This window comes from Macadamia integrifolia, chromosome 5, assembly GCF_013358625.1.
Source record: "Macadamia integrifolia cultivar HAES 741 chromosome 5, SCU_Mint_v3, whole genome shotgun sequence".
Lineage (NCBI taxonomy): Eukaryota > Viridiplantae > Streptophyta > Magnoliopsida > Proteales > Proteaceae > Macadamia > Macadamia integrifolia.
In genome coordinates this window covers 20194502-20218898 of record NC_056561.1, presented here as the reverse complement: position 1 = coordinate 20218898, position 24397 = coordinate 20194502, and the positions used below count along the sequence as shown (strand labels likewise).

Here is a 24397-nt window from a genome sequence, read left to right as displayed (position 1 = left end):
TAAGGTAGAAAGGGAAGTAGGTAACAGAGATTCGAACTCGAAACCTCCTAATTAACACTGATTAACATGAGAATTTTATACACCACAACTCATCAACTGTGTTGAACAAGTTGTTGCTAAATTAGATGTAGTTGTCACCTCTCTCTCTCTCTCTCTCGTATTTGACAACCTTATTAGCCGGTTGCTTTCTCTTTTTTTATTTTTTATTTATTTTATTTTTTTCAATCACTATTGGGCCGAAAGATTTAATTGGGCGCCCAAAAGAAACTTGCTCTTAGTGGGGTGGGGGAGAATGGATCCACTACATATGTCACCTACATGTATATGTGAAGATTTAACATCTCTCTGTTTTCTTTATCAAAAAAAATCTGTCTTATATATTTTCTTTTTTTTCTTTCATTTTTTTTTTAATCTTTAAATAACAAGAAATGGAATAGATATTGGATCCTCACATGTATGCAAAGAATTCAATCTCTAGGGTGGGGTGGGACCTACAAGAATTGTGTTTTTAAAACCATTAAATTATAAATGAACGAATAAAACCATTTAAACTAAAGAATTCGACCAATTAAACATGATTACCAATCGTATGACAATAAATAAATCAAAATAAAATCGATAATAAACCACATAATTAGAATGGATTAGTAATAAGTTTCAATTTGAGAATTTGAAACTAAATAGTAATCTATTCGATTTACATCAATTACACTACAAATTGAATTAAACCAAAACCAAACCAATCAACACCTTACCCACTGTACCATCCAATCCTGTTTGGCTGTACCCTCTTCCACTAACACACATCATTTCCCTCTTATCAGAAACCTGCGTTAACTTTTTTTTCTTTTTGTTAATTGTTAGCAAGATTTTAGGTATTAGTATCAAATCAGCCACACTTGATCAAACCGGATCAGATATCAGTATCGGAACAGAGATAAACTTGATCGATTTGATCAGTATCGAATTGTTATCTGTGGTATCGTATCAGTTTCGACAATTAATCCTTGGTGGTTAGCCGTTTTAGAGTGACCATCCAATCGGATCGGATCTATCAATTCGGGTTAATCTGGATCAGACTAATTCTGCACAAAATCGGACTGGGTCCGAAATAATCCGGATCCCGACTCCTGTTTCTAAAAGCTGGTCCAGAGAGAGACAAGAGTCAGATTTCCTCACGTAAAAATGTCTGATGAGAACTGACAAGCTAGCAAAATTTGACACATGTAGGCCACCGGACGTGTGGGTGTGGGTCCCGGGAGAGTAATTTCATAGTATTCAACGAAAACGTCAAAATTGAGTATCACTAGTTGGGAAAATTGGGGATGGCCCCACCCAAAAGTTTATTTGAGGACGGGAGATGTCGATTCGTGCGCCGAAATGGCATAATCCCCTCTATATATATATATATCCATGAGATTTGAGAATGAGAGCAGAAGTTGAACTCTTGCTGAAGAGTTACGAAGGAGTCTCAGTCTCTGTTAATCTCTTACTAACTCCACCAGAGTAATGGAGAACGACAATGGCTCTCTCTCTCTCTCCTCTTCCTGTAAAATGAACTCCCTGCCCCTAGACTGAACCAACAAGGAATGTTGGGTCTTGTGCGGGTGTGGGAGACCACTATGTTAAAAGAAAAGAAAAAAAAAAAGAAGTTTAGGCCCATGCCAAACTTAGAAGCCTAACATTCAGGCCCACCCCACCTTCTATGGTGGGTCTCTTTTATGGGCAAAAAGATTCTTTGTTACATCAAAATTTGTTAGGGTTTCACATGAAAGAAATGATTCCACATTGGATGTGAAGACTCATAAGGATTTGGACACCCTCCCTTAAAGGCTAGGTTTTAAGAGTGAGTTCCACCGGAGCCTCAACAGAAACAAACATATCTTAACAAAGTTAATCTATATGATCAGCAATTGGGACTGTGGGGGGAGCTCGAGTCTGAGGACTGAATCTTATTCAACACTGAAATTTATTTTCTTCCAAAAATGTGATACATGTGACAGAAAATGTTACTTTATCACCTTTCCCTAACCACTCCACCTTAATATGACTTGCAATTGTTTATTGCCCCGGGGCCTTGTGCACTAGGTATGCCCTTTTTTTTTATATATGAAATTTTCTTATTGGAAAGTTATGGACTAGGTCAGGTCTGCTTGTGTATATACCAAGCAAAATTTGGCTTCCATCCGTCCCAGTCTCTGCTGTCTGCCTTTGGGCTCTCTCATCTAGTTCTCCTTGTAGTTGGACTTCTAAGTTTCCTATTGGAAAATCTTGGCACCTAATAATTTCCAATTGTTATATGTTGCAATGCAGGTAAAACTGAATCTGGGACTTCTAGAAGACATTAAGGATGATATGGACTTCTGCTTCAAATTGGCCAAAGAGGAATCCGTGATTGTTCTTCCAGGTGAGGGTTAAAATAAAAGAAGAGCTGTGAACTTCTAAAATATTGGAATTAGCTGATCATGCACTAATCAAACCATTAATCTTCAGGAACTTAAGTTCTTTGTGATGGCTTAGGAATGACATTTTTGTTGCAGGTGTTGTGGTGGGACTAAAAAACTGGCTCCGGATCACCTTTGCCATTGATCCATTTTCTCTTGAAGATGCCTTGGGAAGAACAAAAGCTTTCTGCCAGAGGCATTCCAATCGAAAGTAAGGCTATCATTTGTGTGAACCATTTGAGAGGAGGTCATCAACTGCTCGTTGGATGTCAAGCTCCATTGTATTGCTATAACTGGTTACTGTCCTCAGGCTTCTTGAGCATTTAGCTGGAGGAAATCATCTGAATGAAATAATTATAATATTAATAAAGTAATTATAATTTTCAATTTTACAAGATCTTTGTGTTGGAATATAAAAGCTTGAAGCATGATTTTGTTTTGGTTATCCTCATTTGAAACATCTTTGATGATCATCCGATTAGATAAGAGTTACAGTATATTTCACAACATTTGTGTTTCTATTCCAATATCTGATCAGGGTTTTTTCAATGGCACCCATTCTCATTCAGGGGGGAAAGAAAAAAAAATATTGGCAAGGGAATATGACGCCGGGGGACAAAGTTCTCCCATGTGATCTTGATTCTTGACATGAAGAAAGTAATTGAACATCTAAGTATCAGGCAAATGCTAACTGCTACCAAATTTTTTCCAACTCAGGCAGCTTAAAGTTTGGTATAGGTTGAGAAAATAGTCCATTAGTCACATTCTTGAACTAAAATTTATAAACTGAGTCACATTCTTGAGCTTAAATATATAAGTTCAGTCACTTTCTTGAGCTATGACAGGGAATAAAAAAACTCATCAAAATCGTTTCTTTATTCAGAAAATGAGATAAACAATACTGAATACCCAGAACCCCACTGCAATTATTTAGAATATAAAAAGGAAAAGGAAGAAAAAGAGAAGAGTTGCACACCTCATTAGTTTCCAGCATGAATGTGGACATGAATCACATTGTTTGCTTGGAAACAAAAAATGACGCAGCGTGCACTAGTAGCATCTCTACTTAATCCTCTCCGGTAGTGTAGCGGTCATAGTCTACCATGGAGGGAAAAAAAAATAATGAGTCAGAGCTCACTCAAGTGACTGGGCGACTCACAGAGTTTGATCCACCTAAGACGCTCTCTCTCTCTCTCTTGGCTTCTTTCTTTCTGCCGTCACTTAATTTAGGCAATATCAATGACAGGGTACCAAACGGATTCCAATTTCAATCTACCCTTGAAAGTGAAAATCAACCAAACCAAACATTTTGGTCTTACTCTATTCCTGCTCCGCCGTCCTTCTTCTTTCCTTCTCTTCGAATTAATCGGAGTCTCTTTTCTGCTTCTCCCCACCTCTCTTTGGCTACCTCTCTCTCTCTCTCTCTCTCTCTCTCTCTCTCTGGGAGCTGAGGAAGAAGCTTGAACGTAGTGGGTAGAAAGAGGAGGAACCAACAGTCTAAGCCCCAAGTGTTTCTTCTACGATCTCATCTCTTTGTCGCCATGGAGAACCCCTCTTCTGGTCAGCAAAATGGTATATTTCACATTTTACTTCCATCGTTTGAAGGATGATGATCTCGTTCATTTCATTTTCTCTGAAGCTGCATAGCGAAATCTGATGGTGGTTCTTTTTTTTTTTGGATATGCATAGCTGCTTCCGAGGTTGACAATGGTAGTGATCTTGTGGTTCCTGTGTATTCATCATCGGTGGAGGTGAACACACTCTAGTATTTATTATGCTTCGTGTTGTTGTTGATTTAATTATCATTTCATATTTTCAACTTCGTTTTTGTTAGGATCCCACATCCGTGAAGGGTGGGATTTCCATGGCATCCTATGACTGTGATTCCCTCCACCCAATTGATTAGTCTTGTGTTGGAATCTGACAGTTGATCTTGGCCAAGATATAATGCTCCAAAGCTCATTGTAGTCAATGCCTTATAGGCAAGGAGACTTTGCTGCAATTAACCTTGAAATTAGCTAACAAAAGAAGAAAAAAAAATATGGAAGTTTATAATCTGATTAGGTTCCAATTTCCATAGCACTATTAAAAAACCGTAATCAATCATTAGTGGGAAAACAGAGTAAACTCCAGATCACCTTCTACTTAATTTGAAGTGTACCTAAAAGGATTAAGGTTAATTAACCTATAGCTACCTGATTATATCAAGGATTCTATTTGTAGCCCCCCCCCCCCCTTCCGCCCCACCAAAGGATAATAGTCACTAGGAGTTTTTGCTGCAGGGCGTGACAGGATTTTTTTGATGGGATGAGAGGTATAAAATCATGTAGCTACTGTGTTTATTGTGTTACCTCATGTTCATATGATTCTCTGTTGATTGATTTGTGTTGAATAATGTGAAAATTCTGAATGGTCTATTGATGTGCTAAAATATACTGAATTCGTCATATTGGTTTATCACCTAATGAATAAATAATTGTGGCAACTGAATCATGTCACCCCCAAGGCACTTATGAAAATAAGATGCTGGTGCTTCCCAGAAAAAAAAAGAAGGTTTTTCCAAAATAGCAGTGAGGAATTGTTGCATAATAAGTTCATATAAAAATTTGTAGCTAGAGCTTAGAGACACCATCTGACCAGCTACTGTTGGACTGAAATCTACTCTGAAGGTTCACCAATAGGGAAATATGCTATGATTTTGTAGGAAATTTAAGCTTTGATCGTTCCTGTTGATATATATTTAAAAGTTGGCCCATTTCTGTAGTTTCAGGAGTTTCAGAGTGAGAGGTTGATCAAAAACTGATTTACATGCTGAGACTTTGTATACTCACAAATCTTAGGAAAGATTATCATCATCTGCAATGTTATACTGCTACTCATGGTCAGGAAACTGATATCTGCATTTCTCATAAACTCCATCTCATGTAACTGAATTCTATCTTCAGTTGCTTACGAAGCTGCAAGAGAAGTGGAACTCAGCGAAAAAGAAACCATACCCAGCAATGTATTCTAGTATTTTTGGTGGCATTATTCTTGACCCAGCAATGATGGTTATACCAATTGATGATCATATGGTTCACCGAGGACATGGCGTCTTTGATACAGCGATGATTTTCAACGGGTAGGCATATTGTTTCTTTTTGACAATTATTTATTTATGTCTTGACCTTGGCTTGTATGCTCACTGGCCAGTCCATCAATATGAATCCCAACTACACTGCAGACTGTATGTTGTAACATCTTCAGCTCTTCTCTGTGGTCAGACTTGTTTTTCTCGTAACAGAATTGGATCATCAAACCCCATCTTCATTGCCATCAGAAGATACTTGTTAAATTCCAGTTGTCATCTTTATTTATCTTTGTTGGTGGATGAGAATGGGGATCAAGCACACTTTAATGCCTTCTTAGCTCTGTGAACTTTGGCCTTTGTTTTTGTCTGATTGATCTTGTATACACGACATCTGTTTGTTCAGACCCTTCGATTTCAGAAGGAAATTTCCTTTTCTTTTTATTTTTTTTATAAAATCTGGTTAATAATTAATTGTTAGATGTGAAATAACTCTCCAGATTTGCATCAAGTTACTGATTTGCTTCAAATTCATTTCTTTGCTTTTCCCTAATCCTTGAAATCGAACCTAAGCCACTAAAACTTTCGGTTCACCTTTGATTGGCCTATGATACCTGAACCTATTAAACATTCCAGTTTTTAAATTTGTTGATGCTGACAGATACTTGTATGAGCTGGACACCCATCTGGACCGGTTTTTGAGATCAGCATCAAAAGCAAAAATTTCTTCACCTTTCCCTCAATCAAGTCTTAGAAGCATTCTTCTGCAGCTGGCAGCAGTGTCACAGTGCAAGAAAGGCTCTCTGAGATATTGGCTAAGTGCAGGCCCGGGGAACTTCTTGCTCTCACCTGCTGGCTGCCCAACATCTGCATTCTATGCAGTAGTCATTGAGGATAACTACTCCCAATGCAAAGAAGGGGTGAAAGTGATAACATCCAGTGTACCAATGAAATCACCAGAATTTGCTACCATGAAGAATGTGAACTACCTCCCAAATGCCTTGTCTGTAATGGAAGCTGAAGAGAAGGGAGCATTTGCTGCCATCTGGGTGGATGATGAGGGTTATGTTGCAGAGGGACCAAATGTAAATGTTGCTTTTATAAACCAAAATAAGGAGCTTCTGTTGCCCTCATTTGATAAGATCCTTAGTGGGTGCACTGCAAAGAGGCTTCTTGCTTTGGCACCCAAATTGGTTGAGAAAGGCCTTTTGAAGAGTGTGAACACTGCGGATATAACCCTGGAACAAGGCAAAAGTGCAGCAGAGATGATGTTTGTAGGAAGTGGTCTTCCAATATTACCAATTATCATGTGGGATGGAAAACACATAGGAGATGGTAAGTGTTCCTCAAAGCTGTTTTATCAGTCCTCAAATGGTTTAATTTTCCACTATGTCAAAGAAAAACTATTTATTCTCCTCTGACGGAAGTGTTCTTTTTTTCTTGGCAGGCAAGGTGGGAGAGTTGACACTTGCCCTCTCAGATCTGCTATGGGAGGACATGGTTGCAGGTCCAGAAACTCAAAGAATATGCATTCCTTATGTGTAGGGTATCAGAAAGTGATCATAGCAATGTTTCCTAAAGAAAGATTGATGTCTTCCATCATTACTGGTCATCTGATCAAAACTTGATGAAGAATTGCCTGTATATTTTCTTGTACTTCAATCTTTCCTTCGATCTCAACAGCAGTCGAATAAGATGTTGAATAAGTGATGGAATGTGCTTGATTTTAGTGTGAGGTTATATTGCACTTATAATTTGGTAGATGTTTCAGTGAATCATAATTATATGTAGAAGCTGGTGATCATACTTTATAAAGCCAAAGAAACTAGAGAACTGGAGCTTAATTTTTGGCTGAAAATAACATGTAAAATGAACATCAGTGACCACTAGGACCAAGTCAAATGTTTAACAGTTCATTTTGATTAGTTCTAACTTGACCTGATCCTTGAACCCAAGAAAGATAGGTAGAGAAAAACTTGGCCTGATCCCATCTCCATCTTGGTTTTGTTCCACATACCCAAACTTGGCACCCTAAGCATGGTCCTGGTTGTTTTCTCCATTCCTATTCATGTAAGTTGCAGGGGCACAACAAAAGGACATCAGTATTCACCTATCAGCCTCATCCAAACCCATTTCAACTTAAAATTATGAATCAGGGTTCCACATCAGCTTGCTTTGAATAGAGTAAAATCCTCTCATGTTCTGAACTTTAACAATGAGAGGGACTTGCACTGGCGCCTTCAACCTTTAGATCACCACTATACCCTTGGACCAGCATCCTCAGATGCCATGGAAGCACACAAACTTTAACCTTTCATGGCTGGGTTGCAACATCTAACAGATGATCAGAAATAAAAGAAGGAAAAGGATGGAAAACAGAACATTTCAAGCATCTTACTTTTAACTATGTAGCTCAAGGTAGCAATGTTTGGCAGAGTTCAATCAAATGTGCAGACTAAGCGATTTAGACTTATAAAGGAAATGGTTTGAACTAAGCAATAGGAACACAACAAGATCACGTTGAATAGTGAGCAAGGGAAATGCTACCTTAGACATTTTATGCAGGATCAATTCCATGAAACTTGGAAACAACCTCTTCTACTAAGCAGGCAGGGTGTAAGCGATTGTGTACATTTACCCATCTCTAACCCTACAGTAGGGAGAACCCCATGCAATGGGTTGTTCTTTTTTCTTTTTTTTTTCTTGATTGATTGATTCCATAGAACTTCCTTGATGAGTAAATGGTGGCAAGGACAGACACTTAATGTGGCAGCTATTTGGAATGTTCAGAAAACCTTTTTTTTTTTTTTTGGAACAACTAGACTATAACCCTTGAGGAAACCATTGTTCTAGTTGTGTATAATGCATAACCTTTTGTGAAAGAGCTGGATATCCTACATCCAAGGTTTAAAAATGTAGAATAGGACACGGAATCAGTCTCCATCAATTCCACTTCGAATCGGATCAGAATAGATCAGGAATCTGTCGAAATTGATCAAAACTCTAGAAATGGAGTTGGGAAGAAGCAAAAAAATTCATAAGTAGTGTGGGTTTTATTAGAAAAGGTAAGTTCCATTGATTTTCTATTACTTTACTATTATAAGGAAGGAAAATAGTCAAAAATAAAGATCTAAGTACATTTATCTCCGATTCAAAAATAGGAGTTTAAAAATCAGGCATGATCGAAATTGGGGTCGCCGATTCTACCAAATTAGAATTGGGGTCAGCCAATTCACCCAAATTCTACCAATTTGATCTGATTTTTCAAACCATTGTTAGCGGGAAATCAATGCTAAACAATAGCTTTCGATTCCTCCAAAATTTGGTTTTTTAACATGGCACCTCCGTAATGGTAAACTCCCAACCGATATGCGAATTGATGAAAGTGGCCTCTCTTTGTGATCCTTTGTACTTGGGTCCCCTTAGTATATTAGAAAAATAACCGAGCAGCAGACTGGCTGGCCAATTCGGCTTGTGAATTTTCAAACAAATATACATTGCTATCAAATCAGATCATTCCACGTGAGCTTTGTTGTATTATGAGGGAAGACAGAGCAGACGTTCTAGTTTTATGGTTATAATTATCTTGTCTTATAGCCACTTTGTTGGGGATTTATTTGGTTATTTTCAAGAGTGAGAGAGTGGTTGTTGTTCCGGGTTATGTGTCCCCTTGTACTCAGAAATTTGTGGAGAGGAAAAGATTCTCATATGTTTTTTTTTTGAAATGGTTATTTGTTTGGGAGCGTAGCCTATGTCAATGCTTCTTGTGTCTATCTTTCTTCTCCCAAAATAAGGGGTAGAGGTGTCTTTTCACATAAAAAGGAGACATGAAAGTGTTGTCGTAGGCCACACTCTCAGACAGAGTTCTTGTTACATTCTTTCCCCTCTCTTAGGAAAAAATATAAAAGAAAGGTATTAGAACCCAAAAGTAATAGGGTAGCATATTTATTATTAGGGATTGATTTCTTTGTCCGAGAGAATTCTCAATGCTACCACTCTTTGGGTCAGTCTCTTTCCTTCCCTTTCCTTCCCCAACAAGGGGTACTGATGTCATTTAATATTAGTGGGGAGAAATAGGCACAAGAAGGTGCTAGGATAGACTACATTCCTAAATAGAGAACATTAACCCTTATTGTTATTAGGGAAGGGGTTCGTTGGTAGACGCTCTCTATTCAATTTAAGGGCATTTTAGAGATAAAAACAGAAATAGAGGGGCAATTTTGACGATTCATCAAATAGGGGGTGGGTTTTATTCTATTTTCGCAGTCTAGCGCTCTAGACCATGGATTCCCTTACTAGTCAGTAGATCAGAAAGCTTTTCTCATAATTATTAGAGAGGAGGAACTCTGTCCGTCTAGCTAGCATTCCCCACCCCCACACACAACCCCTGTTTTCATGGGGGGAGGGCCGTCTTTTCATAGTCTCCTAAAAACAGGGGCTATGTGTGCGCATGGGAACGTTGAAAGGGCAAAGTTCTTTCTCCCTTGTCATTATTTTTAGGGAGAAAGAATGTTGTTAGGCTCCATAGCATATGTTAGTGCATCCCATGTCTATATCTCACCACCCTCCCATTAAATGAGATATTTGCCCCTTATATGTGGGAGGAGAGAAATAGGAATAGATAAATGCTAGCATTCGCGTAGTAAGATAGGAACTCAATCCCTTATATATTAGGGCAGAGGTTAGCTACTAGGTCGCGCACCGGCCAATGCAAGTGTGCATATGGGGGCACCCACATAAGGAGCAAGATGATCTTTTCACATTACCATGTGTCTATGCTTTGAGGGTGCAATTGGGTAACAATCTTTTCTTTTTATTATTATTATTATTATTATTATTATTATTATTATGAAAAAACCAAGTTGTCTAGTATTTACCCTAGCACAAGACAAAGGGCTATGCAAATTACCACCCCTACTATAAAATAAAAAAACATATTCATATTGATGCTCCTCTACACACTCTCATTCCCCAAGCCGCACATGAAGCAACAATTCTTGTGCTATTTATTATTTGGGCTAAAGAACCCCACATTGTCTCTCCTCTTCAACCAATGTGAGCCATAACATCTTTGTGCTGCCATTGCTGCCACGTGGTCATAAGAAGATACACCGGTAGCATGGAAACCCTTTCCTTTATTATTTAGTACTCAAATAAAAGCACTACCAAGGCACCAACTGCCGACAGCTACAAGGTTATTATTACGTAACTTTAGAATTACATATCTTCACCCAACGTTAACAGTTTCCTTGATCAAATCCAAACCGTCCAAACCTCCAAGAATTTCGGGAATCTAAAGGAACCAAGACTTATTGGTCATCCAAATCAACCCTACAAACCCAATCCTAAAAGACCTAAAATGGAGAATTCCCGTCCGATTATTACCGTTTTTTAGTCCTTTACGATCACTTTCTTTGCATGGCCCCCACCCAATCGCCCCAAAATTCAAACTAGTGAGTTAAAGGAAATACCTCTAACGGCTAGTTCATCATCTCAACAATACTTCCTTCTTAGAGGCCTCTTCTTCATCTACTGCTCTCCTCCCTCTCTCAATCTAACACTTTCCAATAATCAATCTCCTGCAAAAACCAACCACTGAAGATCTATACAGCCATGGATTCTACTCCCCCATCTCATCTGTCAGGATCCCGCCTACGAACCAAATCTGTTTCTCCTCTCCCTCCAATCGGGGTTTTAAATGGCGAAGCCGAGAATCTCGCTCTTGATCCCATTCCCGACCTTTCTCCCCAACCTAAGAAAACCCCTTCATCTCTGAGATCCTCCACCAATTCTCTTCCTCTTCAAGAACTGTTGCTTCTTTCTCCTTCCCCTCTTCGACGATCCAGAACCCGGCTTCTTGAAAGAACGGAAATGGCGGAAGAAGCCCTTGAGCCGGTAAGCCATCGCAAACGTTGCAAGAGCAGAGCTTCTTCCATGGCTCTGCTGGCCTGTCCCTCCCCAAGAAACGCAAGGAGGTCTCGGAGGCGAATGGAGCTAGAGATCCGAGAAGAGAGGGATGTGGGTCTGGGAGATGAGGTTGGGAAGCCAAGGAAAAGAAAACAGAGTAATCGGTCTCGTAAGGAGAATCTAAGTCTAGTCCCTTCAGTTCCTTCTTCAAGTCTAGTCCTTTCAGGTTTTCAGTACCTCATCTTGCATTTTTCTCCTTCACCCCCTCCGCACGCAACCCGCCCCCTTTGTCTGACTCTGATTCTTACTATTTTGATGCTTATTTCTTGGTACCCAGGAAGAAGCGATGAAGATCAAAGTAGCCTAGATCGTATTGGGCTGCTGGTATCCGATCTTATTATGTGGAAGGATGTTGCCAGATCAAGCCTCTGGTTCGGGTTTGGGTCTCTTTGTTTCCTATCTTCTTGTTTTACAAGAGGGTTGAGCTTTAGGTAGGTGATTACCTCTGTTTTCTCTTGAAATACCTTCTAATTTGCTCTGATTTTGGATATATTGAATAGGCATCTCTTAATCTTTTGCAGCCTTTTCTCCGTGGTTTCCCAACTTGGGCTTTTGTTTCTGGGTTTATCATTTTTCTGTAATTCATTATCCCAAAGGTATAGACCCCACTTTCTGTAAATTGTACTCGTCAAAATTTCATCTCTGTTCTCCTGAGTTGTAGAGGCGATATTGCAGAAATGAGGAACCCAAGAAGCAGGACTTCAAGTTGAAAGAAGACGACATTTTAAGGGCTGCTCGATTGATCCTTCCTGCTGCAAACCTTGCTATTGCTAAGACCAGAGAAATCTTCTCAGGCGAGCCATCGATGACTCTGAAAGTAGGGACATTAGCTCAGTTATCCTTCACCTTCTTCCCCGTTTATGATTGCCAAAACACAGATACTTCATAAGCCCATATTTTCCATGTGCAGGTGGCACCCCTACTCTTATGTGGAGCTGAATATGGCCACTTCTTAACCATAAGGAAACTAATTGCAATTGGTAAGGCAAAAATATCTTAAACCCACATCCCTAAATTCTATTTGCATCTTCTTCTGGTGCTTTTTTCTTTTTTTACATTTCTTCTTTAGACAAATTCTGTAATAGAATCTATAAATCTCTGCAGGATTTTTTGGAAGCTTCACTGCCCCCAAGTTCTATTCTTGTTACTCCCAGCAGATAAATAAAAAAGGTAATGTTGGAATTGGAACCCTTCCCCCCCAACGCTTTCAAGTTACAGAATGTTCCTCACCTCACGTACACAAGTTTGCATGCCTAAGTGTTTTTCACTCTCTGGCCATCCTAATATAAAGAAGGGATGTCTGTTTTGGTTTAAGCAGTGGAGTACTTGAGATATTGTGTATGGGACGCATGGGGAGCTTGTTCTCACAAGAAGATTGTGGCAGCATCAGCAGCTACTGTCTTTTGGAATCTGTCTTCTGTGAAGACCCGTGTTTTTGCAGGTACCATTGCCACATATTTCATAGCACATTTGTCATATTTATATATCCCAACTCTCTGATCCTTAAGAAATTCTTTCAATCCATAAATACAAACTCCTCTGGACATCCTAATTATTCAAGTAATTTCGAATTTCAGCTTTTATCTAATCTTCTCTGCAGCATTTATTTCTGTAGTAATACTTCGATACTACCGACAACACTTGCAAGCAGAAGCAGAAGAAGAAATGGATGAACAGAGTGAGCAGCATCAGGCTTTGGTGGTGGCCGAAGAGAGATCACTGAAGTAGGATTTTTCTTGTTTCCTTTCCTATAAAGATATGTCATTCTGTTGTATGAATATATAACTTTTTAATAAAATTGACAATAGAGATGGTAGTGCTGCTCCTCCATTCCATTGATTTTATTTTTAATTGTAAAACTAATGTTCAATTGAACACACATTTAATATATGATTATTATGCACATTTCTCTTTCTATTTTGGATCCCCTGTATAAGGAAATTTAAGAACTTACAGAGAAATTCTTAGGCTGTAAAAAAAAAAAAGAAGGGAAATTCTTAGGCTATAAAAAAAAAAAAAAAAGGTATCCTAACCAGAACCTGATCTGTTTTTGGTTCAATGTCATAACAATGCCAATTCTTACTTTTTCCAAATTTGGCATAAAATAATGTGTGAGGTAAACACACCAAACACACACATTTAATTAAGGGTGTCAATTGGCTCGGTTTTTATTTTTCGATTAGATTCAGAGGGATGATAAGGTGTAAACTAAGCCGAACCAAATTAAATCGACCTAAGTATCCAAATATGGAACCGAGTCGGTTATTGTTATGGTTTCAATTCCAATTCGGTTCTGTAATATGGTTTTAATTTGATTTTGTAACTTGGTTTTAATTCAATTATGTAATCAGTTCCACTCTTGGACCATAATTGTGATGGGCTCAAGTTATGGATATTGGCCAGTGTAATAAATTTTCGAATGCCTTAGCGATAAAACACACTTACCACCCCCTCCCCACCCCCACAAAAAAAAAAGGGTTGAATACTCAATCCAATATATGAAACAAAATTATAAATATAAAGAACATAAGAAATAAAAAATACAAGTATTTATTATACTTACCTCTATGATGCCAAAATGAGTGTTTAAAGTGTTCCTGTGTAATTTTTTTATAAAACTAATATATTTTGCTCAAATCTTAGTTGAATCCTATTATTCATATGTTAAATAAAAATTAAAGGTTCATATTCATACTAATGTAAGATATTCATCAAGAAAACAAATCAATAAAGTGAATAAACTAAGTTCATCTTCATCAATCATCAATCATCAATCATCATAACATATTAACATATAATATAAATACATAATTATGAAAAAAAATTATAAATATAAAAAAAAAAAGACATAAAAAATATAAGTATTTATAACACCTCTATGATGCCAAAATGAGTGCTTAAGCCCTAGGTCATCCACTATATTTCTACTCCTGTCAAAGAAGAATGAAGCTCACCGCTACCGGAGCAAAATGGTCGCCTGGATCAGTGGTTCTTCCTTGTTCCTTGATTCCTTCTCAAAGCCTTTTTTTAAAACTCTTGACAAAATCCAAACCCTATTTATGAATCGTGTTTTTGTTTTGTTTGTTTTGGTTATTTTTGGTGGAGTAAAGTTGATCTCATACATCTTAAGTATTGACAAAACCATACACCTACTAATAAAAAATCTATATTTGGAATCTTCATCAAGTAATTTTAAAATGTGTTTAAAAAAAAAAAACCCATAAGGCGCTACTTCAAGTAAGGTGACGCCTTACCAGCGCCTTAAAAACTGTGAACGAATACCAATTCGGATCGATTTGGTTTGAACCAACCCGACAGTTCTTCTTATATCTTGAACCACATAACCAAACTGAAACTAGGTGAATACTCAAACCAAATCAATTCGATTAATTTAGCTCGGTTCCAAATTCAGTATTCGATTTTGGTTAGAATTTGACATCCTTACGTTTAATGTTTGTTTAATGCGATTCTTTTGTAAATATCCGGGAGTGAAAATGTAGTCAATTCACTATGCAATAGACATGCACAACACATACGATTATCCCTGCTAAGGTAGTCTATCTGTGAAGTAATTGGAAAGTAAAGATATAAGAAAATACTTATGACAAGAAGAAACTGATTTAAAACTCCCTAATGAACCATTTTCTCTCTCTTTGCTTTTCGGATAACAACTCCCTAATGAACTTGATGCTTTGTTGGAGTTTTAAGTTACAAAACAACTACTCTCTTCCTTTGTTCAAGTTCTTTGGTACTAGTAAAAGCATGTGAACTAAAGTTTAGTCCTACATTGGAAACTAGTAAAAGTTTCTTTGGATGTATTAGGAATTAGTCTTTAAGGGACATAGGGTTCTTTAGAGAAGTCTCTCCACTCTTTCATGTGTGGGGGTTGTCAGGGTGCTTTTTCAATCACCCGCACATGCCAAGTCGGACCGTGGCCGAGGTCGGGGTCCTCCTTTCCCTTACTTTTAGTCAAATTCGAAATCTCAATTTAGAATTTGAAACCAAAATCTGAATTCCATGAATGTGAATGACTATACATGTACTTACTTATCAGTACATGGTATAGTAGTTAAGGGACACTCCTATACATGTATATCATGCAAGGGACACACCTATACATATGGATACATACAAGGAACACACCTATATGTACATACAATGACACCTATAGAGAACATATGCACCCTATATATGAAGGGACACATACCTGTATATACAGGTACCTGTAGACGTACAGGTACACATGTTCACGTACAGGTACGTTTGAGCCTATAAATACCCATTGTCTACTTGCTAGAAAAATATAACAAATGCAGAGAGTCATGTACACTCATACCAAATACATTTATGTATTGTATTGTATTATGTTTCTTCTTCTCTCCTCTCTCTCTTTGAGTTTCTTAGTATAGCTTACGGACTCCTTTTCTTAATCACACTTAGGAGTGCAACGTTCGTGATTAGGGGGTGATTTTATCTTGGAGGTAAAAGAGCGGGCCAACCTTGTATACACAAATTAGGGGCTCTTTAACACCTTAAGGAGAGTATCTTATACGACTTCACCCTACTGTACCTGCATACGGAACTTTCTATTGCTTCAACTTCTGTACCTGATACAAGGACTACATCTCAAGGTTAGTGCATCATCTCCATTCATAACAGATAAGTTTAACATTACCTTTTTAATTATTCTTTTACAACATGCTCTTAATTTAAAGAGGTGATCTGATCTGACTATTGTGTTTAAGAACTATAAGCAAAGACACGAATTAGAATGCAAAACAGAAAGTAAGGATTTGAAGTAACATCACATCAAAACACAATAAGAACTTTATACGAAGTAAAGTGACTAATGACTCTATACACAATGAGAGTGAGTAAGAGAAGAATCCGGATCATGTTCATGTACAAGACAATCTTTTACGCCCCTGATCCAAGCAACTAGAATCCATTAAATATAGAGAAAGTGGATTCCAATTGCCCGGACCAGGAGCGTACAAGAACAATCTCATAAGTGACCTTGAAGTCTCCAAAAGTGAGACGTATCTGATTTTACTACAGCGATTAATCAAGCCATTGCAACCAAGTCACTAAAATACAAGAGACGAACAAAGGGAAGAAGGGATGGCACTTTGCAACAACTGAACCATGTGGATGAAGGGAGGCTTGGAAGACCTGATTTTACACTTTTATAACTTGGAGATAGTGACCCATTGATTCCAGCAAGAGAAGCTCAGTTTGAAGGAAACTTTGGAGATGGTGACCCATTGATTCCAGCAAGGGAAGCTCAGTTTGAAGAAATGGAAGAAGTGTTTGCTGCGGCTGAGGAATAAAGGGACGAATGTCGAAAGATTTTAGGTACTAGGTTTTGAGTACAGGGTTCTAAAGGGTTTATGATAATTTCGTCTGCTTGTGTTTGTTCTTGCTCAGATTCATATAGTCGACCCCATTAAGTTGGAATAAAGCTTTTGTTGTTGTTGTTGTTGTTGTTCTCTGTTTATGTTTAACAGTAAAAAAACGCATATATTACGTGTTTAATACATGATAATATACAATATGCATATATTTTCAACTGTTTGAAAATATACATTGGAAATATACGGATAAATACATTTTTTTTTAATTTAAAAATATAAGAACAAATATAATTCGTGCATTAAACACGAATTTCTCAATGGGTGTGGAAGCATATATTACTTTTTTAATACATGATAATATACAATGTGAATGTGCATATTTTGGACTGTTTGAAAATATGTGGATAAATATATATATTTTTTTAATCTAAAAATATAAGAACAAATATAAATCGTATATTAAACTCTCAAATTTTTACAAATGGGGTAGAGGCAGGAGTTCATACGAGTACTAATAACACCTAGATCAATCTCCTCAAACAATAAGTATTCCTTAGAATTTTACAGTTTATTAAAGGACAGATGTCCGACATTTGCTTCTTAGAGGTACTTGGTTTTTGGATAATTAATAACTGATCGGGAAAATATTTTGTTCTAAATGGTCCATTAAGAAAGCTTTCATCATTGACCTAATTAGTTTCTACACATGTGAAGTCGTGGAGATCTGAAACTTATAAATTGATTGGATTTTTTTTTTTGGGTAAGAATTGATTGGAAATTCACCTTGAGAATTTCTGGTTAGCCTCTAAAAAGTAACAGAGTTTTCCTAAGCAGCTTATGAGTCCAATACAAGCTTCTTTAGGCATTGCAATTAGGGCTACCAATTAGTTGGGTCCGATCGATTTTGGTCCGGCCTAATTGATCCATTAATTTAAGGCCTCACACCTTTTCCCCCTGTTTAGGTAATCAAATGTCATAGACCAATGCATGAACATGTTTCTTTCCAATCGATAAGTTACCAATCTACAATTAGACTTTAAAAGGTTAGTTGACTAAGCATAGTCTATGTTTATATTTATTATCTATTTATGAATAATCAATTATGATAATAGTTTATGGGCTATAATAACCATTTGGTGTTATTGGACATAATAGATTATTTAATGAAAAATAGATTTGGTTTGCCTAATGCATTATATGTTATGTAATATTTCTCTTAAACAAAGCCGCAAAATCCTTTCCCTAAAACTAGAATGAAATTTTTTGGCGAGACATAATTAAAAAAACAATCAATACAGGAGATATATTTCATTAAAAAAGGAAATATTCATCCAACAAATTTTGAGATGAGAGAGGGAGAGAGACTCTAAAGAGGACAGAGGTAGAGGAAAAGAGGGAGAAGGAGAGGGACGAGATAGAAGAGAGACAAGATGAGAAAGCGAGAGAAAGGAGGAGAGATAGAGACGAGATGAAGAGACAAGATGTGAGAGAGAGAGCGAGAGAGAGAGAGGATGTCTCTTAAGAGTTTTTTAATGGGTAGGCTCCATCTTGTTGGATGAAGAAATTTTTTAAAAAGTGATGTTACTCCTTCAACCTTAGTTTTGAGGCATTGCAAACATGTGCTCATTAATGGTTTAGTGCACAAACAGCAATGATCTTTATCCCATCAAATTATACAACTCTGAACTTAATTCTGAATTTATTGATATCTTGATTTATTTTAATGATATTTTTTTTGTGCAAATTTTAATGATAAATAAGAGTCATAAAACATACTAAACATAAATTGACGCAAACATGTTAGCTGTGTGGATCTACCCTGTTGGAGATTTTCCCCAAACTGGGAGAACATGTCATATGTTTCAAACCCCCCACCCAAGAAAAAACAGCAACCCAGTGCACAGCTCCCACCACTATAGGGTCTGAGAGAGGCAAATATACGTAACCTTACCCCTTACGTAGCAGGAGAAATTGTTTCCAAGTTTCAAACCTATGACAAGGAAGGATTGCAAAATCATACCCAACCTGCAGCTGAGAGCCTGAGACCGCTGTATGACTAGCCAACCTTTACAGGCTAATTAGTTGAATTTTAACTGCTGCTGCTATACATGTAGGATTGAGTTTCAAATTAATAGAAACTGGACATATTTCCCACACAACAGCACGATGATCTACTTCAATCCTGTACGGGGTTCCGGGTGTTTATATTGCAAATCGGCAAAAGTCTCTCGTGTTTCCTTCTACCGTGTGTCTGTATCAACGGATCGACTGTGTATTGAAGGGAATAGGATGTAAGATGATAGGTCTTTTCCCTATAGCAGGTATTGAACAAAGGTTGGCCGATGTCCAGAAAGCAAACACCCCTGAAGAGACTAATGCATTTGGCACCACAAAATGAGGAAAAGTCACAGAAGTAAGCGCAACAGCCTACCAAGAAATTTATCCCAAAAGGCTCGCAAGAAATTAGCAAACTATGCACTTGGATTCACCCAATAACAAGCGCAGGTGACTGTAAGCAAGTTTCACAGAGCCTCTTGGTTTGCTAATTAAACAGGAATTCACAAATAGAAATTTTAATCCAACTAAGCCCTCTTACTAGCAAGAAATGAGGCATCAAAATGTCATAACATAGAATAGATTAACTAATGGGAGGAAACATTAAGATGGTCAATCCCAGAATACTAGACGACCATACACTTCTCCAGAAGTCGTACATCTCTGGCGATGAGACAGCAGAAATGGGTGGGATACTTCCATCACCATTTAATACTGCTGCTTTAAAACATCCGAACATATTGGGTCGTCCCACAATGCACTTCACCCAACAACCATCAGGACCCCAAAACTGCCACCTCCATATATATTACCAAGTAGAACACTTACCATTTGTTTGTGGGGTCCTCCTGATTCTTTCAGTCTCCAAAAAGAGTGGATAGAAGCAGATCTTGCACAAAACCAGCTCTAACAGTAGCCTGTTTGATCTTCTGTTCCCGCTCTTCAGAGCTCAATGAGGAATCGAAACTGCAAGGGAAGAAATAATTTAGAACTCAGTTCCAGAAACACCATTTAATGTAGTTTGCCTCTACATCTACTGAAGCAAGCACTAATCCATTTAATAAAAAATAAAATAAATTAAAATCAAAGGAATAAAAATTCAAAAAGAATATCCATTGAGGCAAAAGGTTCTTCGCAGGCCCAAATAGAAAGCCTTTCTATGTGGTCTACCCAATTGTGCCACATGGAAGGGTGATGTGGCAAATCTGGCTGTGGGATAGTAGGTCATTGTCTATATCACTCATGTCAAATTTCAGAGCCACATTTAAGCATATACCCCCTCCATGTATTGGAATGTTCCCCTATATATTCAGCCATCCATTTGTTTTCAACCATTTTTTCAAAAGATTTCTTTTCTCAAGCGAATTTAAAGCTTTATTTTGCAACATGACCAACTCAGTTTGGACTGAAACTTGACACGTGAGCAAGTGAGCCTGAAACCTACTTTCCCACAAAATTTAGTCCCTACCTGCTCCCCAACATTGCAGATAATAGTTCATACAGGAAGGCCTTCCATAAAGGCCCATGCTGGGAAACAAAGCCCATAAGTTAATGTCTATTTCTTTGTTCGTGTACTCATAGGATTGGTTAATGAATTTCAGAAACCGACTCCAAGGAATTGAAAAAATAGTCAAACGGAACTGATATATTTCTTATGGGCAAGAGAACCCTGTCCACTTGCCCAGACACGGCACCGCATGCGGGCCAATGGGAGGCTGCGCAGAAGCATCCGGGCGAGAGGCAGCAGGCAGGGTTCTATTCTCCATTTCTTATGCATTACAATTTAAATTGGCGTCTGTCTTGTTTTTCCTAACTTTTTTTTTTTTTTTAATAAATAAGGTCACCATAGTCGTTGGGTTCTGTATCACATATTCATAGAAAACATGCAACTTTTTTATTCAGAAAAAGAGAGGTGGGTGTTAGAACAATACCTTGATTTCCATGGATGTGTTGAGGTTGCATTCTTTACAGAAATATCCTCAGCACTGGAAACTACAGATTTTGAAATTTCGTCCGCTTCAGATGTGGGAAAGTTAAATACAAGTGACGAAAGAAACGGGTCTGTAGCTGCATTAGATGGTGCGTTAGCATTGCTTGACCGATATCCACCACCACCTAAGAGCACCTGTAGATGGGCCTCACGAAGATCCCGACCCAGAAAGGACAGGGTCTGACTGTTCGGAATAGCAACTCTACGTAATCTGCGCCGTCTCTGCAAGTGATCTCTTAGTTAAAGGCAACAACTCTATTATTGAGCTTCATTAAAAAATTATAACTAACTGCACTAGGCAACTCCAGAATCATATACAAGATATTATTTTTAATATATTTCCTTTCCAGCATGAAATCCATGAAATTTGAAAGGATATCTTGAATAGATGCCCATGTTGCAGGGTAATATGATTGAGCATGTCTCTTGAAACTTTGACAGAGCAAATCGGGCAAACCTGAAAGTGAAGGAGTAAAAGATGAAGGTGAGTGATTTGTAATATCACAACCAAAACCAAAGTCAATCAAATCCATAAATGAGAGAGAAAAAAGAATACTTCATCAATCCTATGTGGAATTAGAATCAATATAACTTGGAGAGTCTGGATGTTAAACTTCTTCATTCTTTTCTCCTTTTTTCCTCTAAGCTTACAAATATAACCTTAATGATTAATGAGATAAAATAATAGTAGAAGGAATATAACCTCAAGCAAACACCAATATGATAACAAGACTCCATCAAGTTTCGACATGGCGTGGATATTATAAAATAATTCTGATATAATTTAAGAGCAAGGACTGGAAAAACAAAAGGAAGTTTAGGATCCAACACCTACATTGTGACATAGTCATGACCAGTAAAATATCCATTTCTAGCAGAGGATCTGTGACGTTCCATGCCAAAACAAGCAGTTACCAGTTTAATTGACATTAATTATTCCCACTTATGCTTCTTCACAAACAAGTTATATTCTTCATCCAAATGGTATTCTTCCAATACAACTCCATTGCTACTCTGTGACCCACAAAAACTAGAAGAGTCTCAGCTTAATTTGGTCAGCAAGTATTTTGAATTGTAAGGTACTACCTGGATACAATTTTGTAGTCAATAACTTGTGTTCATGTAATATTTCTTTCCACATTAACAGAGATCAAGAGAAAAATGTCCTCCATCACAGAAAATTCCTTTCATTTCTTAGGCACCGGCTTCATAAGTCTCCCAAACTTCCAAGGGCTCCTCAAACATAACAAGTTACATCCAAAAACTACCACCATCTTGCAAAAAGTTCACTCACTTCCCACTTGAAATATAATTTCTCATTGAGAAGGTTTATCTTAACCAACAAGGGTGGTTCCGATGCAGGAAAATCATAGATGCCAGCTTATTTTAGTGGAAACAATTCTTGGGTTGGGTTATATATGTGTTAGACCTTTAGTCCATCCAATGGGTTTTATTTGAAAAAGAAAACAAGGGTCATACCCAGTATACAAGGCTCTCGCTACGGCGAGGTCTGTAATAGCCCACTTTAATAGGCCTAAATTATGGCTAGGAAGTAAGAACAAGGGATTTACTTTATTAGTTTAATCTGAGTGTTTTATTTCGTTAGTTAATTGTTATTTCCTTGGTTATTAAAGATAGACTTGCCTGAATAGAACTCCTACTTCTACTTTGGACCAAGTTTTAATCATATGGAACACCTATTCTAACTAGTTAAGATAGAATTTTAGTTATAAGAACAGCTATTCCTACTATGGGTAGAGTTTCTTATTTCTTTCCTATTTCAAGTACGTGTTCCTTTCCTATTGTAAGTACACTGTTAATTTCTATTTAGAGGATGTAAAGCTATAGATCCCCAGTTTTTAATATTGAATAAAGCTTAGCTTTGCTCCTATGTTCTGTGAAATTCAGAATAGCTTCTATGAGATGTGATAGCAAGTTAGCAACAGGATTGGTGAGATTTCAAACTAGTTCCTGGTGAGATGCTAGGTTCATATCAATGCTAAGGTAGGATTGGTGAGATTTCAAACTAGTTCCTGGTGAGATGCTAGGCTCATATCAATCTATCTTTCTATCATTCTTTTTTAATCTATCCATCACTAAATCAGGTGAGTAATCTCATATTTCTATTTTGTTGCTATGCATACCCTACTCGCTGGAGTTCCAGTTTTTCCATTGTTTACTTTTGAGATTTTAAATCAAACTTCAGATTTGACAATTATATCCACGGTTTCAAATTTTAATTTTTGTGCTGATTTCCTAGAGACTACTTCAAGTTGGATTTTTAGTTTTACTCTATTTTAAGATCAAATTTGATTTTCTGCTTCAACTTAGTATTCTTATACCATTGCTGAAACCTGTTAGTGTTTTAATACTCATTACTTGCTGGTTTGAACGCTATAAGATCTACAATTGATAGTCACTTCTGCAATTCTGTTTTAAAGAATCATTTTGTTAGTAGGTTACCTTTATAACTCCAGATCAGACCACTGGATCAGACTCACCTTTTGAGGAGTTATTCTTGGCCATACTTCTAATCTTATATCAAAATTTTAAGCCCATATGAGTTTCTGATTCTTAGTTATCAAATTTTCCCTTTAAATCTGGTTTCTAAACCTGTCAATGCGATTCTGGTTTCATTGGATTTCAGAACTAAGTGACCTTAGGCTTCTAGAAACCATAGTGTCCAGGCGTAGTAGGCAACACCAAGGTGCCCAGGTACCTTGACACCTTGTTGGTGTCGCCTTGCATCCAGGCCACCTCCAACACCTTGTGTCACCTAGATGTCGTGACAACTATGCTAGAAACCCATCAGGTACAACCGTACAACAAAGAAATGCATAACCAAATTCAGGGGAAAGCCTAATTATATTCATGGGAAATGTCAGAAGAACTTGTGGAAATATAAGGGAATTCACAACAGAACGTAAAAAACTTCTTGGAAACCTGTCTCATGCTGAAATTGATCCAATCACACATTTTTCTCCATTTCCCCAGGTGGCAATTCGTTCACCATCATGCCGAATTAAACATCCAGAACAGGGTTCTGGTTGGCAATTCAACTAGATTAACCAATAGGTCACGTTCAGGTTAAGAACTCACAACTATCCACACCCTGCAGTGGTCATCCCATCCAAAACCAGTAAGACAGGATTTGAGATGGCATTTTCTCGTAAGGATTCCCATCATCAAAGTGAATCTCCACTTTTCAGGGTACCCTAATATGTTTTTTGAAATTGATTATGTACACTTCACAGGCAGATACAGTTATAGCAATGGGTAGCAAAATTACATGCCAAATGGTGTAACATCCAATAATAAAAAAAATTCAAAAAGAATTCAAAAAAAAAAAAGATATAACCAGAATCAAGAAAGATGACCAAAAGTCATGGAAAGAAAGGAAAAGTAAGCATATAAAAATCAGCCAACAAATTCAACAATAATGTAGCCTCTCCCCTGTTTTTCTGTGTCTCATTTTTCATCCCTCATAATGAAATAAATGTTTCAGCCTTTTTTTTTTTTT

The 24397-nt window shown here is 37.4% G+C and overlaps 4 protein-coding genes across 6 annotated transcripts in view; 3 read left to right on the top strand and 1 right to left on the bottom strand.

Moving 5' to 3' along the window:
* The window catches only part of LOC122080293 (probable aminotransferase TAT2), a 17937-nt gene extending 15278 nt beyond the window's left edge, over positions 1-2659 (top strand). Inside the window, exons 6-7 of the mRNA XM_042647249.1 lie at positions 2314-2407; positions 2541-2659. Of these exons, the coding sequence (XP_042503183.1) occupies positions 2314-2407; positions 2541-2659 (213 nt within the window). The remainder of the gene's footprint in view (positions 1-2313; positions 2408-2540) is intronic.
* Positions 2660-3713: 1054 nt separating this feature from the next.
* LOC122080294 (D-amino-acid transaminase, chloroplastic-like) lies at positions 3714-7274 on the top strand. 2 transcript variants are annotated; one of them, XM_042647251.1, is made up of 6 exons: positions 3715-4016; positions 4134-4195; positions 4727-4758; positions 5390-5565; positions 6173-6846; positions 6959-7274. In XM_042647251.1, exons 4-6 carry the CDS (start codon positions 5447-5449, stop codon positions 7054-7056), a joined length of 891 nt encoding a protein of 296 aa, XP_042503185.1. In that variant the 5' UTR covers positions 3715-4016; positions 4134-4195; positions 4727-4758; positions 5390-5446; the 3' UTR covers positions 7057-7274. The 2 variants fall into 2 exon arrangements, with proteins under 2 accessions (XP_042503184.1, XP_042503185.1); XM_042647250.1 differs by lacking the exon at positions 4727-4758 and having other exon boundaries at positions 3714-4016.
* Positions 7275-10989: 3715 nt separating this feature from the next.
* LOC122078782 (reticulon-like protein B17) lies at positions 10990-13393 on the top strand. Of its 2 annotated transcripts, none has more exons than XM_042644910.1 (8): positions 10990-11644; positions 11756-11909; positions 12000-12074; positions 12154-12295; positions 12389-12458; positions 12583-12648; positions 12797-12919; positions 13094-13393. In XM_042644910.1, exons 1-8 carry the CDS (start codon positions 11125-11127, stop codon positions 13204-13206), a joined length of 1263 nt encoding a protein of 420 aa, XP_042500844.1. In that variant the 5' UTR covers positions 10990-11124; the 3' UTR covers positions 13207-13393. The 2 variants fall into 2 exon arrangements, with proteins under 2 accessions (XP_042500844.1, XP_042500843.1); XM_042644909.1 differs by having other exon boundaries at positions 10991-11644; positions 13079-13393.
* Positions 13394-19295: 5902 nt separating this feature from the next.
* The window catches only part of LOC122078359 (protein DEHYDRATION-INDUCED 19-like), a 6052-nt gene continuing 950 nt past the window's right edge, over positions 19296-24397 (bottom strand). The window contains exons 3-5 of the mRNA XM_042644325.1: positions 21257-21334; positions 20819-21105; positions 19296-19853 (exon numbers count right to left, since the gene is read on the bottom strand). Coding sequence (XP_042500259.1) covers positions 19745-19853; positions 20819-21105; positions 21257-21334 — 474 coding nt within the window. The 3' untranslated portion in view covers positions 19296-19744. The remainder of the gene's footprint in view (positions 19854-20818; positions 21106-21256; positions 21335-24397) is intronic.